The 17,278-nt window shown below is 38.9% G+C and overlaps 1 protein-coding gene across 3 annotated transcripts; it reads left to right on the top strand.

Moving 5' to 3' along the window:
• Positions 1 to 502: 502 nt before the first annotated feature.
• gdpd1 (glycerophosphodiester phosphodiesterase domain containing 1) lies at positions 503 to 16,228 on the top strand. 3 transcript variants are annotated; one of them, XM_005933141.2, is made up of 11 exons: positions 503 to 695; positions 5,382 to 5,531; positions 5,934 to 5,976; positions 6,323 to 6,458; positions 9,327 to 9,372; positions 9,569 to 9,690; positions 11,605 to 11,694; positions 12,016 to 12,149; positions 13,902 to 13,961; positions 14,180 to 14,231; positions 15,201 to 16,228. In XM_005933141.2, the coding sequence occupies exons 2-11, from the start codon at positions 5,396 to 5,398 to the stop codon at positions 15,333 to 15,335; spliced, it is 954 nt and encodes a 317-aa protein (XP_005933203.1). In that variant the 5' UTR covers positions 503 to 695; positions 5,382 to 5,395; the 3' UTR covers positions 15,336 to 16,228. The 3 variants fall into 3 exon arrangements, with proteins under 3 accessions (XP_005933203.1, XP_042081053.1, XP_005933204.1); XM_042225119.1 differs by lacking the exon at positions 503 to 695 and adding an exon at positions 711 to 889; XM_005933142.3 differs by lacking the exon at positions 503 to 695 and adding an exon at positions 3,935 to 4,140.
• The last annotated feature ends 1,050 nt before the right edge of the window (positions 16,229 to 17,278 follow it).

The following is a 17,278-nucleotide window of genomic DNA, read 5'->3' as shown; positions in this document are numbered from 1 at the left end:
GCAGTACCGCATTTCCTCTCCTAGTATCCTATCATATGCCTTCTTTAGACCCACAAAGACACAGTAGACCTCCCTCTGACCTTCTCTGTACTTCCCCATCAACACTCTTTAAGCAAACATCTCATAAGTAGTGTGCTTTCTCAGCATGAAGCCATACCGCTGTCACCTGATTGTCACTTCTTTTTGTAACCTAGCTTCAGACATATTTTTGACTATATCTTCATAGTACCAATTTGATCCTTCTGTAGTTACTACAGCTCTGCATGTCCCTCTTATTTTTAATATTTGCTACCATACACTTCTTTTTTCATAAGCAATAATAGCTTTTAAAACAGTGAATCTAAGACATTTTGTTTAAAAATAGTGTCAACTAATACTTAGGTTTGATGATAACAAAAAAACAAAACAAAAAAAAAAACAGTGGACTTTTCTTCATTAGAAAAGTCGTGACGTTTCAATTTTATTTTGAAATATCCGAGAGGAAGTGAAAAGTCCCCGAGCCGGAAGTAGCAAAGTGCGCATGGGCACGACAAAGTGGCCGGCTAGTGGTGGTGTTTTGTTTTTTTCCAAGCTCAGTGAGACTGTAGACGAGACGCTAGTTCATCACTTTATCGAACTCGCTTCACACACACGTGGACATCGCTAACTTATTTAACACAACTAAGAACAACAGTCCGAACAATTTGATGACAAAGGTAAGAGGGTCATGTTGTTAGCTCGCCCCTTTCACAGCTAACGTTAGCACAGTTTAGCTGGTGTGCAGTAAGCTGGTTTTAGAGATAATGAATGTCATTGTTGTTATCTGTTACTTAACAGGATTTCCAATGTTGAAAATATGACAGCAGCGTCAACTTTGACTTGAACAAGAAATTAGAGGTTGCAACAAAAAGTAAACAAGCATTTCTCTTTCTCTTTTATATGTGGAGCTGCTGTTCTGGTAGATCTCTTATCTTTTGGAGTTAGATTTTTCTGATAAAAATATGTGAAGGCATTTTTAATTCCCATTTTCTGTGGGTGGGCTCCCAGCATATGCATCACATCGCTATATTTTGTCTTTTTATTTAAGAAACGCTTTTGATATGTGCTGAATCCTTCATCATTTCTTAGATGTTAATTCTTTTGTCCTTGGATCAGTTATTCACTTACACTGCTTTTCTCAACTGAAATTATCAAGTTTTTCAGTTTTTGGGATAGAGTACCATGTAATAGTAAATTTGTAACTAGGGCTGCCACGATTTGTCGACTAGTCACGATTACGTCGACTATCAAAATCGTCGACGACTGATTTAATAGTCGACGTGTCGTTTGAAGCTTTGTAAGATCGCAAAAGACGCAGGAATAATAGCAGGATTTAAGAGTGTAATAACGGACTGAAACAGAAGATGGCAGCACTGCATGTACAAGGATGCCAGCTGCCGTTAAACCCCGAAGAAGAAGAAGCAGCTGTGTCCCAGAATTCATAGCGCGGCCCAGCTTAGTTTCCAACAATGGCGGAGCTAGTTAGTTTTAATATTACTCTTATTATTCTTTCTGGGTCACAAAATAAACGTTTAACATATTTTCAGGCGAGAATGTAGCTGTGTAAACCTCAAATATCGGCTCAGTTTATCAGGACACCACATATTTTCAAAAGCGCTCCGACGTTTTCGGAGACGTCTGTTACCCACTAGCTCGATAGCTAGCCGGGGGCTAGGTCACTAGCGCCGGTGAGAACACCGGACTCCCGGCAAATTGTTTTCAAACCCACCGCGTCTTTCGCACTCAGGTTAAATATATATGAGTCACTTAGATAAATTAAAAATGTTGTTGTTTGGCTTTTTTTTTTTTTAGTATTTTATTTGTTCCTGAGTAAATCGGTTTGGCTGAGATTAAAGTTATAGTTTTTACACAGCTGAATAAACGTCAAGCAGACAGCTGATTATCAGAAGTGTGAGATGCTGGAGAATATACTCCGGTGTCCTGTTATATTTTAGATAGCAAGGAGTTTATTAAACTTACCGAAACAATCTGCAAATTTCATTAAAATTGAATAAACTATCATCTTGTCTTTATTTTTAGTTAGCACCTTAAAAGCTTAAAGCTGTAAGCTAATGATAGTTATATAAGAGCAGATGCTGCTGGTGCAATAAGCTGTAGTTTTACGTCCAGTGGATGATGATCTGATTAGTCGACTAATCGCATAAATAATCGGTGACTAGTCGACTATCAAAATAATCGTTTGTGGCAGCCCTATTTGTAACACATTTGACAGTATAAGGTACTTCATTGCTACTTCTTTATATCTATTCGCCTTTATAAAATAGGTTTAATGGAAGATGTATTCTGTGCTGGAAATGTAAAAGGCATGAAGGTACCTTTATCCATGTAAAATGTGAACTTTCTTTGGAGTAAGATAATCAGAGTAGAGCTGGGCGATAGAACGATAACGATATGTATCGCGATATAACTTTTTCTCGATAGAAAAATTAACTATCGCGATAGACCTCGCCGCTCTTGTCCTCTTAAAAAAAAAAAAAAAAAGAAAAAAAAGAACAGCCAATCCAAATTACAGAGCCGAACCAATCACAGCCGCAGCGTCACGTCACGTGACTTGTTACGTACAGCACAAGTGCCAAGCCGCACATGTGTATTTGTTTGGGAAGCAGCCAGCCACCGTACCGCCCGGGTAATGGAGGAAATGAGTGTGCCGACTAGAAAAATCAACCGAGCGTGACCGAAGGTTACCGAAGAGAAAACAGATGATGGTTCCAATGCCGGAGAGATTGTCGAACGGAAGAGCCATAGAAGTTCCGTAGTGTGAAGGTATTTCGGCTATTTCAAGTCTGACAAAAAACAGAGTAGCGTGCACTGTAAATTGTGCCGAAAGCAAGTCTGGAAATACAATAAACTGGTGCATGCGCTACGTCCACACGTACCCGGGTATTTTTGAAAACGCAGATTTTTCTATGCGTTTGCACCTTTCGTCCACACGTAAACGGCGTTTTTGGTCACTGAAAACGAAGATTTTTGAAAACTCCGTTTTTGCATTTACGTGTGGACTAGAAAAACGGAGAAAACGCAGCGTCAAAGGTGTGCGCATTTTTTGACGTCACACTGTGCGCCACGTTATTGTTTCGGTGAAATGAATTTCTACAATACTGTTACTGTTAATTCTACTCTCTGCAGTGTTTAAATGCTTACATATACACACAGTTACTGTCCCTCCACACATACGACTCGGTTCTGCTTCTATGCCCCAGCTTTGTTTACTTTTTCCCACCGAGGCTTCTAGACTTCTGATTGGCCAACATTTCTGCACGGTTAGGAATCTAGCGCCACCTGCTGCTTTGGCATGTTCATAGCAGCGTTTTCCTTCATTTCTGCCTTTATGTGTGGACGGGATTATTTTTTAAAACGAAAACGGAAAATCTCCGTTTTCAAAAATACCCGTGTACGTGTGGACGTAGCCTCAGTCTCTGACTGGAAGCGCTAATTCGTCATTCGGCTTTTGTCAGACTAAAGTAACTGTTAAAACTGTTTGAAAAGCTAAGCTATACAACAAGGAGAGATTGAGAATTTCCTTTTAGTTCTCAGTTTATTTGATATTGACAAAAGTTAGTCAGTTTTGTCTGTTCTTCTGTAAAACAAACTAAGATTTATTTTTAGAATTAATATTTTGTTTCTAAGTGGAATTGACAATTTAGTCTGTTTCTTTGTTCTATTTTGAAACTTAAACGCTTTAGCGGCTGCCTTTTGTGTAGTTTGCAATATTTGCCTTTATTTATCTGAAAAAGTCTCATGTTCCTTAAGTACATCTACCCTGTTGAACTTATTATGGGAAATAAATATTTAAATAAAAACAAGCTGCTGATTATTTCACATTTTACTTGTGAGCAACGGCACATTTAAATCTTACAAATATAGTTATTTGGCTTATATCGTGATAGATATCGTTATCGCCTGAAATGAAAAAAACATATCGTGATATGAAAAAATCTCATATCGCCCAGCTCTACTATGTAGGCTGACGATGTCTCCGCCCAGCCTTTTTTTGTGGGCCTGACCTGCAGCATGTGTTGTTTTGTCATTTAAATAGGAGCTCGTGCTCAGCCAGGGGTGTTTTTTGGTTTGTTTTTTTTTGAGCTTGTAAGGAAGCGTGCTGTAAGTAACTTGCTGTAACTCTGTTTTGTTTTGGGTTCATGTTTTGGTCTAATTTTGTTGTGTCTTGTTTACTGTTTTCTTTCTTTCTTTTAACTTAAACTCAAAAATTGAAGTGATGCAAACATTTTTTAGTGAGAGGGCATATTTTCAGTTGATTTCCTTTAATTCCTAATCAGTATTAACTAGCTTTAGCTGAACAGTGTTTTGAGATTTCACATGTTATTAAGACAAAACTTGCATTTTAGGACCTCACATTTGTACATTTATGGAATTTATTTTAAGAATTGCTCAGCTGGAGATATTAGTGACATACTCAACAATGGTCCATGTAGAGTTCAAATGTTCAGTTTGAACATTATTTGTCTGAGATCTGTGTTTTCCTGCCTTTCCTTTTCTTAGTATTTGATAAACAAAAATGTAGATTATACAGTACTGTGCAAAAGACCTGAGTCACCCCAATTATACTGTGCTTCCAGGGAGCCATACTTTCTTGTAATTTTTAAAGAATTTGTCTTAAGCAATAGTTCTCCCGGCTTTCTGAAGGTCTTTCAAAGTTTTTTGTTTGACATCGGCTGCTTTTTCACTCATTTTCTGTTCAGTCCATGAACCTGGTCATTTTTAGAGAAATGGTTTCTTTTCTTCAGGTACTTAACACTGACCTACGAGTCATTCTAGTCATTCAAAAGGCACCTAACTCAAGGGATTAACTACCAAAGAACCCTTTTTAAATAGTATCTTTAGGTATTTTGTTACCAGCAGCCTGTATGAAAACACATTTTTTTCCCTCTCATTTCTGTAGCTGAATCCAATGATAACATAGTTTGACAAGCGCAGACATGGGCACTGGCAAAATGATTCTGAAATAGTGAAAAGTTGGTATATATTGGCACAGTGTGCTGTGTGTCCTTAAAAACAAGAACTAAAAAATCAGAGGAAAGGCTTTGAATATCCTGGAGAACTGTTCCTGAAGACTACTAAGCAAATTATAAGAAAACTTGCTAAAGAAAATCCAGGCTGTGTTAAAGTGTGTTAATCTCTTCATGTATCAATAATTCACTTGACCTATTTCCTGTTATCCTTGCAAAATATGAAGAAAATAGGTTTGTTTTTGTTCAGTGTTTGTGATTAAAAACGTTTAGTGAGTGGGAAAAATGTATCTGCATTAAAAAAAACACACAAAAACCCCACACATTTATCTGACAGACACAGCCACTGCTAAATGTCTGGTGTTTGTTCTGCAGGGGACTGATAGAAGATGTGTGCTGCTGTGTATGTCCTGTCAACGGTAACGGGCTACGTGCTCACCTCTGCCCTGCTGCTAAAATGCCCAAATCTGTTACATCGAAAGAAGCGAGAGACTTTCGTCAGCAAGCACATTTCTCACCGTGGAGGTAGGTCACCAGTTTTCTTTCTTAAGAACAGCCCTTGACTTAAAAGGTAAAAGGTGCCACTTAATCCCAACTTACTTTCCCTCTTTTAGGTCCCACTAACAGCTAGTTACTTACTCATGGGTAAAAACAGGTTTGTTATTCAGGTTTTTGACTGTCACATTTCCCTTCTATGGTTTTGATCCTATAACCATCTATTTGTTACTGGGCAGTAGTTGCAGATATGAGTTAAAGATAAAAATTAGAAAAACTTACACATGAACCACAAGCAAAATATCAGAACCCCCCCCCGCCCTGAGAAGATACTTGTTATGCCCACATCTGGAGTGAAGGCACTCTTTCAGACATGTGTTTCACAGCCAAGCAGGTAAAAAGAAATCTGAGTTTTTATTTTTCCGATTTCAGGGGCAGGTGAAAATCTGGAAAACACTATGATGGCTTTCAAGCAGTGAGTAGAAACTTCAAAGTCATAAGACACAGCTCTTTCTTTGGGATTTGCACTTGTGACTGTGGACGGTGTGTGTCATCTGAGATGTTGTCTTAGTTCTTTTACCCACAATCAAGCTTGTGAATTGGTGCAATATGTACAGTTCGTGTAAAAGATAACCTTGTGGTTCTCCTTTGTTTGATTAGTTAATCAGACAAGAGGTGGACTGTCTTATGCATTTATTGAATCTGTGTGCTATATCTGTGTGTGCTATACTGCATGGTTAGGGTCCAAATTTCAATGCTAATGCTTGTGTGCTTGAGATTGCGGCTGAGTCTATATGCGTACTGTGTGTCGGATCGTGCAGCGCTGTGGATGTCGGCACAGATATGCTGGAGCTGGACTGCCACCTGACAAAAGATGAACAGGTAGTGGTTTCACATGATGGCGACTTGCAGAGGACCTGCGGCATCGACACCAACATCTCCGATGTGACCTACGCTGTAAGTTTGAACTGAAGCCACTTTCAAATCTCTTCTCATCATTGATCAAGCGCTGTGCATGTTTAATTCTTTGCATGAAAAAAAATTACAAATATAACACTGAATTTTAATTTTACATATATGGCAAAGAGCTCGGTCAGACAGAAGTGTCGTGGACTAATTTTTATTTATTTATTTATTCATTGAGAATTCAAACAAAATTTACATAAATTCAGTCTTGTGTACTCAGTTGTTTTTAAAAGTCATTAAAGATTATTCCACCCTGGAAAAACAACAGTTGAAAGGAATCATTAAAAGCCCCAAATCATCATGACACTCATGCTCATCATGATTGGGTTGAAACTAGTGATGGGCAGATGAAGCCCCATGAAGCACTGAAGCTTTTCATCCAATTGGTTCACCCCAACGCGAAGCTTCATGAAGCTTCATTTGCTCTAGCAGGACACCTACTGGACGTAAAAATAATAGCTGGCATGAATTTGAAGAGTGTGGCATTTTGCACACAGCCTGTAAATGTCAACAACAAAAGGAGTGTGTAAAACATGTATATTGTAGTGATGGCAGTATACTGTGTATATTTATAGTGGCAGTATGGAAAATGATTATTTGGAAATGCTTGAAATGGAAATGATCATTTACTGTGAGGTGAGGTGTGGTTGGGGTGTGGACAGTAGTTGTGCTTTTGTAACGTTGAGGTATGGACAGCTACACACTGAGCCTCAGTCCTGCCTGTTCACATTTTATTCTGTAAAAACTAAATTTTCACTGCTTTTATGACCTTTTTAGTGGGGAGAACATAGCTAGGATTTAATGATTTAACAAATCTTTTGAATCCTTTGTCCTCCACAATGCTAAATGGCTGGGAGTCCTCAATCACCATGCAACCAGGTCTTCATCTATTTGAGATTGTTCTCCTGAGGAAAGACAATAAAGACAAAGCACAAATATAAATATCACACACGTAACTTATAACAGTTGTATAATATTGTTATATCATTTAGTAACATTACTGCATGCTATATTATCATTGCATTTGATGGCTCACCTGGTCTTGCTCCACAATCGGTGTTCCCCTTATTCTCATGCAAAGCTCTGTAGTGCCTAAGCATGGATGAGGTGTTGTTGTTATATCCCAGCTCCCTGGCACATAGCAAACACTTCACCTTGTACAAAAGTCAAGACAGCTTAACATAAATTGTATTGCACCATCAGTATTATGAAAATACATCTTCTGTAGAAATTTACATACCTTGTTGGGAGGAATAAGATCAAAATGTTCCCACACAGGGGAGGACATCCTCCTCTTCTTAGCTGGCTCCATTCTCTCCTGACTTTCTCTCCTCACTCTCATAAACCTCCAAACTGTCTCCAAACTCTCACTAACCGCAACTCTCCATCAAACACCCACATTTTTGAATGAAGTCTGAGGGGTTTATATCGCTGTCATATCTCGCGGCAAAGTTCGAACCACTTCATGAACCAGTCACGTGGTACAGCCGGGCAGCGAGGCTTCGGACGTCATCATTTTCAGCTCCTCCCATAAATGAAGCAAGCCTCGATACGCGCTTCGCGGAAACGCCCCCTCCATTACTCGACACACGCTCCGAAGCCTCGATACAGAACGTCACATCACTAGTTGAAACGTCTGACCACAACTGTGAATGTGGTTTGTGTTTAGACATGATATGAGCTTTGATGGATCATGCGCCTTGATCAGGGGAGGTCAAAAACAAGTCATCTGATTACGTCACGTGATTTTAAAAAACTCTTATCCAGCTACATTCCTTGTGAGTAACTTAGGATTTTGGCTAAGCTCTGCTCTCCTCTTTAAACATTTGGTAGTCTACACATTTAATGCTTATTGGGAAAAAAATGCTTTTGTCTTGCAAAGAAGCCTTACAACATTAAACTGAAGTATTTTTGTGTGTTTGTAGAGGTTCTTGGGTCAGAGATCCCATCTACAAGTTAAATTTTATATTTTGGAACTGAAGATGAGGCTTAGTGGGTTTTAATGGTCTTTGGCCTTGTTGTAGACATAAGCACAGACCTTGGTGTCCAGTAAGGTTAGACTCTTGAAGGAGTAGAACTTATAAATCAGCATAAATATCCAGATACAGTGACCCTAAGAGTATTTCCCATATATGGAATAAATAAAGTACTTCTTATCTTTACTGATCTCATCTAAACAATGATACCAGCCTTCCTGACTGATGGCTGGCTGTTGGCAAATAAAATGAAAAACACCAGTGTCAGTGGTTTATATGGTGTGTTACTTTACAGTATATATAAATCACATCAATCTTTGCTTAAACAAATGAAAAAGAAGGTGGAGGTAAGATTGAAGAAGTTGTCTTATATAAAGAATATTTCTCTGTTTCTCCAGCACAAAAGAGGTAACAAAGAAATCAAGATATATTTAAAACAACAAGACACTAAAATATGGGCTTCAGTTTTCTGGCCAGAGTATTATTTTAAACATTTATTAACATTCTTATTGACTCTTTTTTTTATTCTTGTTCTTAAAAAATCTTTCAGTTAATATGCATGAACAACATTTCTGAAATCCCTACAAAGACAATAAAAAAACACCCAGTATACTCAAAGAAATTATTGTCATCATTTGCTTTGATGGAACAGGAAACAGTTGTTCCTGCCATAAATAAAAACACATTTTAGTGACTTGTGCAACGGTCAGATTTAAAGGTTTGTCTGCAGAGGATTTTCAGATTTCACAGCTGACCTCGGAAGTCTTAAGTTTGGGAATGGCTGCTCTAGAGAAAACTATATCAGAAATCCTGGATTTATTTTGAGCATGACTGCTTTGTTTCCAGAAACTCTGAAGTTGTGTCTGTTGTGCTTTCTTTGCAGGAACTCCCTCCATACCTCTGCAGGCTGGGTGTAACCTTTCAGCGAGGTGAGCATCACGTATCTGTCACTTGTGTAATTACCACGAAGCAACGTATTTATTCAATAGGTGACACAAATCGACATTTTAGGTTATAACAGTTGACAGCTGACGGGCAGAAAATTACCGCTAAAATCACAAGTGCGCACAACCCGGCGTCTAATCTGAAGCTGATGGTGTTTTTAACCTGTCCTTGTCTGTGCAGAGTGCATCTGCGAAGGAGGAGAGGACAAACGCATCCCTCTCCTCAGGGACGTGTTTGACGCATTTCCCAACACTCCTGTTAACATTGACATCAAGGTTAACAATGACACGCTCATCAAGAAGGTGTGTGTGTGTGTGTGTGTGTGTGTGTGTGATGAGTGTGTGTGTGATGTGTGTGTGTGTGTGTGTGTGTGTGTGTGTGTGTGTGTGTGTGTGTGTGTGTGTGTGTGTGTGTGTGTGTAGTGTGTGTGTTGTGTGTGTGTGTGTGTGATGTGTGTGTGGTGTGTGTGTGTGTGTGTGTCTGTGTGTGTGTTGTGTGTTAGGTGGCTATATTAAGCAGCTCATCTCTCTCGACCCCTGACTGAAACTTGCTTTACTGTATTGATGACATGCAGCTTGTGGTTATTTCCTTGTGCAGGAAACAGTGTACAGTTAGCCTTATAGCTTTTTGGACAGTGACACCATTTTTGTAGTGTTGCCTCTGTACGTCACTTTAGTGGATTTTAGATCAAACTGCAGTTTTAATTTGTGTTTTTTGGAAAAATTTGTATTAAAACATTTTAGGAATTGCAGCCATTTTTATACATAGTTGATTTTCAGTGGCTCAAAATGAACTGGACAAACTAACATCATTTTAGATTGTTTTAATACTTCAGTCAGTGACTGCCTGGAGTCCAGAACCCATAAACATCACCAAATGCTGTGTTTTGTCCCTTAAAATGCTCTTCTAGGCCTTTACTGCCTCTGCCTTCAGTTGCTGCCTGTCTGTGGGTCTTCTGTCACTGTTGTCTTTGGTTATTGAAAAACAGGCACCTTTGAGTTGGGATCAGGTCACTGACTTTAAAGAATATCTAATTTCTTTTCATTGAGAGACTCTTGGGTTGCTTTTACAGGATGCTTTACGTCATTATCACTTTGTACTGTGAAACACTAACCGACCAGTTTTGGAGCCTCAGGCTGAATCTGAGAAAAGAGTACATGCCTGTACATTTTACAGTTCATCATGCTGCTACTCTCAGCAGTCACGTCATCAATAAACACCAGTGACCCGATTTCACTGGGAGCCATAACACTACCTCCACCGTCCTTGAGTTGTTCTTTCCTTCTTCATACTTGTTGCAAGTTCAGCACTTGGACTCAAATGCAGATTTTGTGTCTCTTGTGGAATCACGAGGGACATCTCATCACCTGTTCACTTACTTTTAGGCTACTGGAGAAGGCAGTGTTTAAAAATGGCTATAATTCCAAATGGTGAACTCTTTCTCCCATAAAGATGAAATTTGGCCTCCCCTGTACACTAATGATGGGTTTTGCCACCTATTATGTATTAATAAAAATGTGTTTTTCACATTAATTAGAATAATTTCCAGGTTTTTCCAAGATGCACACCCAGTCATTTTGTCCTGGAAGCAGGCCTGCAATGTGACAGAGAAGAGCTTCAAGGATTACTTCTAGTGGGCTTTCAGCGAGTAATGAGTTAATGCAATGCTTTTGTTAAGACTCCTGAATTAGGGCTGAAGTCGCCGCTTCAATCACATCTTGATTTAAAATAAGCTGTGATGACAACTAAAAAAAATGTACCCTTGTCCGAAAATGTATCGACTTAACAGCCTGTTTAAGAAAAAAAAAAGTCCTCCATAGTTACAAAGCCCATGGTGCCTAGTAAAGGAAAGGGAAGTGAAGCATTTCCTAAAGTACGATGGTTGGATAACCAAGACTGAGATATGTTTTTAAGTCCCTTTTATTTGTCTGTCACCACAATCATGCATATAGTAACAGTACAAACCTGATGAAGAGGGGAGAAAATGTAGACAGAGGAATAACCTGTTCAGATCCTGAACTGATCTAATTTAAGAGGACGTTGGCCTTGTTATTGGGACTCTGCCCTCCAAGTGTCCGTCTAGAGACTTTACGAGTTTTGCCGCCGTCTTTTCATCAAAAAACTAATTCTAAGTTTTAAACATTGGCAACAGGACAGAGCAAAAGCAAGAGAAAATGTTCTGTTTCGTAGTTTCATTGAGTTTTCAATCCTTGCAGGTCTCTGAGCTGGTCGTGAAGTATGACCGAGCGCATCTGACTGTCTGGGGCAACGCCAGCAACCAGATTGTGAGAAAGTGTTACAAAGAGGTACGTTTATATGCTGCTTCACATTACTTTGGTGAAATGTGTGTAGCTATTTATAAAATTTGTTGTTATGAAATTACAGAATTTCATCTACCAGCATGCCTACAGGAAAAGGGCTCAATCTGTCCCATATAGCAGTATTTTAAATGCACTGCTTTGTGGAATCACTATTCATCTTTTTGTCATGTTTCTAAAAATGTTCAGACCCTTTGAGGGAGTTTTAGAGGAAACACTTTTATCATCATAAGCCATCACCATCCTCTTCGGTGAATAAAAATGACTTGGAACTGCTGGTAAGTCTGGTGTGGTTGGTTGTTTTTGCAGAACCCTCATATTCCAGTGTTGTTCAGCTTGCCCAGAGTGTTGCAGCTGTTAGGCCTCTTCTACACCGGCCTCCTGCCCTTTGTTCCAATCAAGGAGCAGTTCCTGGAGATCCCCATGCCCTCCATTATCACCAAGTAAGTGCAATACAAATAAGCTCAAAGGCCACTTTATTAGGTACGCCTGTTAATACAAATATCTAATCATCCAAACACATTACACCAACTGAATGCATGTAGAAATCATCAAGAAGACCTGCTGACATTCGAATAACTCTCTCTATGCTCTGGACTGATGACAGTTGAGAGGCTGTTTGGTATTCTGACAGGGCAGTGAGCACACAGGGAGGTGGATTTGCATCCACTACAGTGAACAAATAGAAATGTATTTGAGTTTCCGTCACACACAGTCACACACCCAAATCACTTGCACTTTGTTGTTCATGTAACCAAATACTAGTAATAAGCTCTATGGACACTTTATTAGGTACACCTGTTCTGATGCGGTGATTTTCTGCCAATCGTGTGACAGTATAACAGTATAAGCAGTATAATGCAAAGCTCAGATTATCTCAAACTTCTTGAACTTGGCAGTTAGTTCTCTGCTCTCAGACGGCCTCCACAGTCATCAGATCTCAGTCCGGCAGAGCGTCTTTGAGATGTGGTGGAACGAAAAATTCTCAGTATGGATGTGCAGCCGACAAATCTGCTGCTGCCATGGGATGCTATCTGAGGGTCGTTTACATGACCTTGTTGAATCTATGACATAAAGAATGAAGGTAGTTCTGAAGGAAACAGGGAGGCCTACCAAATACTAGCAAGGTGTGCCTAATAAAGTGGCCAGGGAATGTGGTACTAAAGAAGTAAAAGGTGCATGTCAGGAACTTTGATAAACAGTTTTCAGGAAAGGGTTAGCTCAGCAGCATGCTTCCACCCTCACTAATACAGTCACAAAACAAGCCCTACATGAAACAACAGAGCAGGGTTAAGGTTTTCTTTTTACCCTAACTAACCTACAGTTTAGTTAACATAAATGATTAAAGTCATCTATGCTGCAGTGTCAACACAAACTATTAATAATTAGTAGTGTAAAATCTGGCAGCATTGTGTTTTAGCTGCTGCTGGTTTATTGGCTGGAGAAAGTTGTCAGTGCTGTGGTTTGATCTCTAAAAAGAGCCGGAAATCCCATCACTACTGTGTAAGCGTCAGGACGTGGAGTAAACCTCTGGAGGAGTCTTCATTAGCTGGGCCTTGTTTTTGGATAACATATACGGACTTGTTTGTTGTTTCCTCCAAATTACAGAAGTTTAGACAAAGGGGATTCCAACTTTAATAACTTTTATTACTCAGGCAAGAAAATAATTTAAACATACTTTAACTTTGAATTGGGGCTTTAAAGCCTTTTCACAGTACCTGGCTCAGATTCACTCCCCTGGCTGCGCTGGTGTCCTTTCTGTCTCCGTTATCTGCCTGAAGGATGATCTTTGAAAGATGAACTCACTCACTAATTAGGTCATTAGAAGAAACGTTTGCGCAGCTTGGCCTTGTGAAATGTGTATTAGTGGATCATGAGGATCATGGTCAAAAAGCAGATTATTCTTGCCCAACGCTCATTAAGGATTAACAGAATTGTTTTATTGCACTTCTAAAGTGTGAAGTTCTTGCTTTAAGACTGCAACCATAAATTGTGTTTATTAAGAGATTGACTTGATTTCTTGTGCATATTTAAACGCACTGATTTATTAATTTTCTTGGGTAGATTTCAGAAATTTCCTAAAAATATGTTGTCATGCTGTTATAGCATCAATCAAGTGCCCTTTGTTTTTGTTGTTGTTGGGTTTTTTTTTTACCATTTTTAATTATTTTACTTTTCTGTGTGAATTTTTTCAGACTACAGGATCCCAGCAGGTTAACTAGAGGTCAGCGATTTATCGCCTGGCTGGCAGACACGTAAGTCGCTTTCTCCTCCAAAAATGTAAAATCTCTTTGATTTTTGTGGTTGAATCAGCAGAAAGTTCAACAAAAGATAAACCTGCAGCAGCACTAGGCTTTTTTTTTTTTTTTGTATTTCTCTGTGTTACTGAGATGTAGCTATGCGATCATGATTAACATAGAAAGGATTTACAGTCACACACCTCAGCTGATTAGTGTTTATTTTTCTCTTGCAGTTTGCTGATGAGGAAAGCTCTTTTTGACCATTTAACAGCTCGGGGAATTCAGGTAAAACTGCAGTTCCTTTAAAATTAAGTTGATTCAGGTTCCTGTGAGGAACCAGTAAATGAGGAGCTATGGAAGTGTTTTAGAGGTTAGAATGGATGGCTGGTTCATTGGAACTTCCTTACCTGATTACATGGATACAAAAGTCTTCCTGTTGTAGCATGTTTTTCCTTTTCTTTGGTCTCAGTCTCTTATGGTCACGTAGCCTGTGGTAGCGATAGGCAGATGGCACATCTTCTGGCAAGTTTTTATTTGCAGTCCTGGAACAATTTCCAAGATTGGTTGATGTAAAGGGGATGGTTGCGCGTTGGTCTTAATCAGAGCCTACGCACAGGTTTGCATGTTGTACTTGTGTACACCAGGGGGCAGTGTCACAAACAACCAGCCAGCCACAAACAATGCTAACTGAGGCTTTTTTGTGCTTCCTGGCTTTCAAGCTACACACAGCATCGTCCCCATGGTCTTTTATAGTACTTTGCACTTGTATGTCTGCACAGGTTAATAACTGAAAAGCAAGATAAAATGGTAGTTTCATGAATCCCACGTTAAAAACCATGATTTAGTCCTAGTGCATGTATGGAGGAGGTCAAGAGGTACAACACTGAGAGTTTACAGCCATCTGTAAAACATGGCAGTGTGGGATCATGTTGTCAGAGAATAGAGCAAACGGTAGCCAACATCCAAAGAAGAGCTTTGAATGTCCTTCAAGAAGCCAGGAGAACTATTCCTGAAGACTGCTACTACTACTGTCACCACTTTCCGTGTGCCTTGTTTTGCTCCAACAGTGTGTAAAACTTTTGTAAAATGCCAGAACTAAGCCTGTGTGTTTGTTGTAGTTACACTGTGGTTAAAAGCAGTTACTGGAAAGGTTCCTACCAGATCAAATATAGACTAGAGTACAGAAACATTCCTGTGTGTGACAGCCTCTGACCGCGTGTGTATTAACTGTACAAATCCCTCATGTGGTTTCAGGTGTACATTTGGGTGCTGAATGACGAGGATGACTTTCAGAGGGCGTTTGATTTGGGAGCCACGGGAGTTATGACAGATTTTCCCACCAAGCTTAAAGACTTCATGGACAGGAACAGCCTTTCCAAAGCGGAGTGACCTGCCAAAATCTACCTCACCCCACCTGTCACCAGTGATTATCCTTCAGGGCCACTGACCTGCCAGACCAGCCCCCAACATGCACCCGCTTTTACTGCAGGCATTCCAGCACAGCTACTCTCACACTGTGTTTTACAGTCTGTAGGAACTCCAACATGCTCTGTATTAGGAACCGCGTGTTATACATGTAGTGGTAGCACATACTCCTGTTTTTCATTACTCATACTAAACAGTGTGATCATATTAGATCTTGACTGATCTTGGGCCCCGTCACAGAGACAGTATATCGCCACAGGCTTACAGATTTTCTGATATGACTCAAAATGAAAACGTATTTGGGTAATTTGGTTTACAATCCTCTCAGCAATGACTGCAGCAGATGGCGGTGCAGTCATGCGATGTCTTCACAGTAAGTTGGTAAGTTACGACTGAAGTATATTTCGAAAAAGTTAATAAGAATTGTTGCCATTATAACACAAATATACTGCATGCATTTACAATATTTTAGATGCATAAATGATGAAATCTGAATGTTTTCTTTTAGTCACAAAAAATCCTGGCTCATTATTATTAGTAGGAGTATTATTAGAATTATCCATGGTGCGTTCGCTTGCACACACATGCACACACATACCCATATAACAGTATGATATTTCTGCTAGGAGCACACACTTAATTGAAACCACTGAATTTTTTTTTGCAAAGAGCTAAAAATGCCACTGAAATATTGTGCTTTTAAGTTTTATCAGTCTCAGATGCCATAATAGATTCATGGTCCTTGACTTGACACTTTCTGTAAGGGTTTACTTGCGCAAACTCGATCCTTTTTGATGCTTTCAAGTTAGTTTGCAGATGCAGCTCGATGATGTCATGTTATTTTCGACTTGTTTCATTCATATATATTAGATATAATATATATATATATATATATATTATTATATATATAATATATATATATATATATATATAATAATATATATACACACACACACATACATACATTCTTTGCACATATAATTCGCCACGTCTAAGCAGTGGTGAAACATTTTTTCCCAAAATGCAGTCAAACAAAACAAAGATTCTCCACTACATTAAATATTATTTGATGCACCAGGTGAGGAACAGTTAACCGGACATTCAGACGGATTAATTTCAGCTGTGCGCCGCACTGTAAAAACCACTGTCCTGTATGCTGTGTCTCATGTTTCTGTTATTGTTTAGTGTCTAGATTTTTTTTTTCTCATTGTTTTGGCTCATTATTATTATTTTGATCAGCCTTTTGATCAGATAAAATAATAGAGGCATATATTGCCTGTTTTATGAGGAATTTTGCACAAAATAGGAAACCTTATCTGGTTTCTTTTACCTGTGTCAGTGTGATTGCAATCAGCATTGAACTTTATATGACATGTGTATATTTAAAATATTTTACAGCCTAGTATAAGCAGTGATGCAGACTGATCGCTTTACTGCACTCATTTAAAATTCAAATGTGTTAATGAAAGTAGTTTACACATAGTTCCTTGCTTTAATATACAAATATATGAAATGTTATGATGCTCGGTGGCGGTCTCTAATCGAATGAATGTGGTTTTGGCTGAAAGTACTGTACGTTGTTTGGGATTTTTGCAGTCAAAACAATGTTAGGTTTGTTGTGGGGCATTTTAAATCACTTGTGTGTGATGTTTTACACTGTTTTTACAAATGTTCTTGAAGATTTCTTTTAGAGACTTGATCCAACAATCACATTACAATTACTGGGATTTTTCTGATTATACTACTTGTTCTGTCCTCAGTGTACTTTTATTTTGCATGTTTAAAGCTGTTGTGTGTGTTGAACTGAACTTTTTTGGGCTCATCTTTAGATTTGATTTGCCGAGAGCAATTTTTTGTATCTGTATCAATAAACACTGTATGTACATCATTATATAAAAGTGGTATTT

Source organism: Haplochromis burtoni, unplaced genomic scaffold (genome assembly GCF_018398535.1).
Source record: "Haplochromis burtoni strain Fernald_Lab_line unplaced genomic scaffold, NCSU_Asbu1 Contig_160, whole genome shotgun sequence".
NCBI classification, from domain to species: Eukaryota; Metazoa; Chordata; class Actinopteri; order Cichliformes; family Cichlidae; genus Haplochromis; species Haplochromis burtoni.
This window is presented reverse-complemented; position numbering and strand designations above follow the sequence as displayed.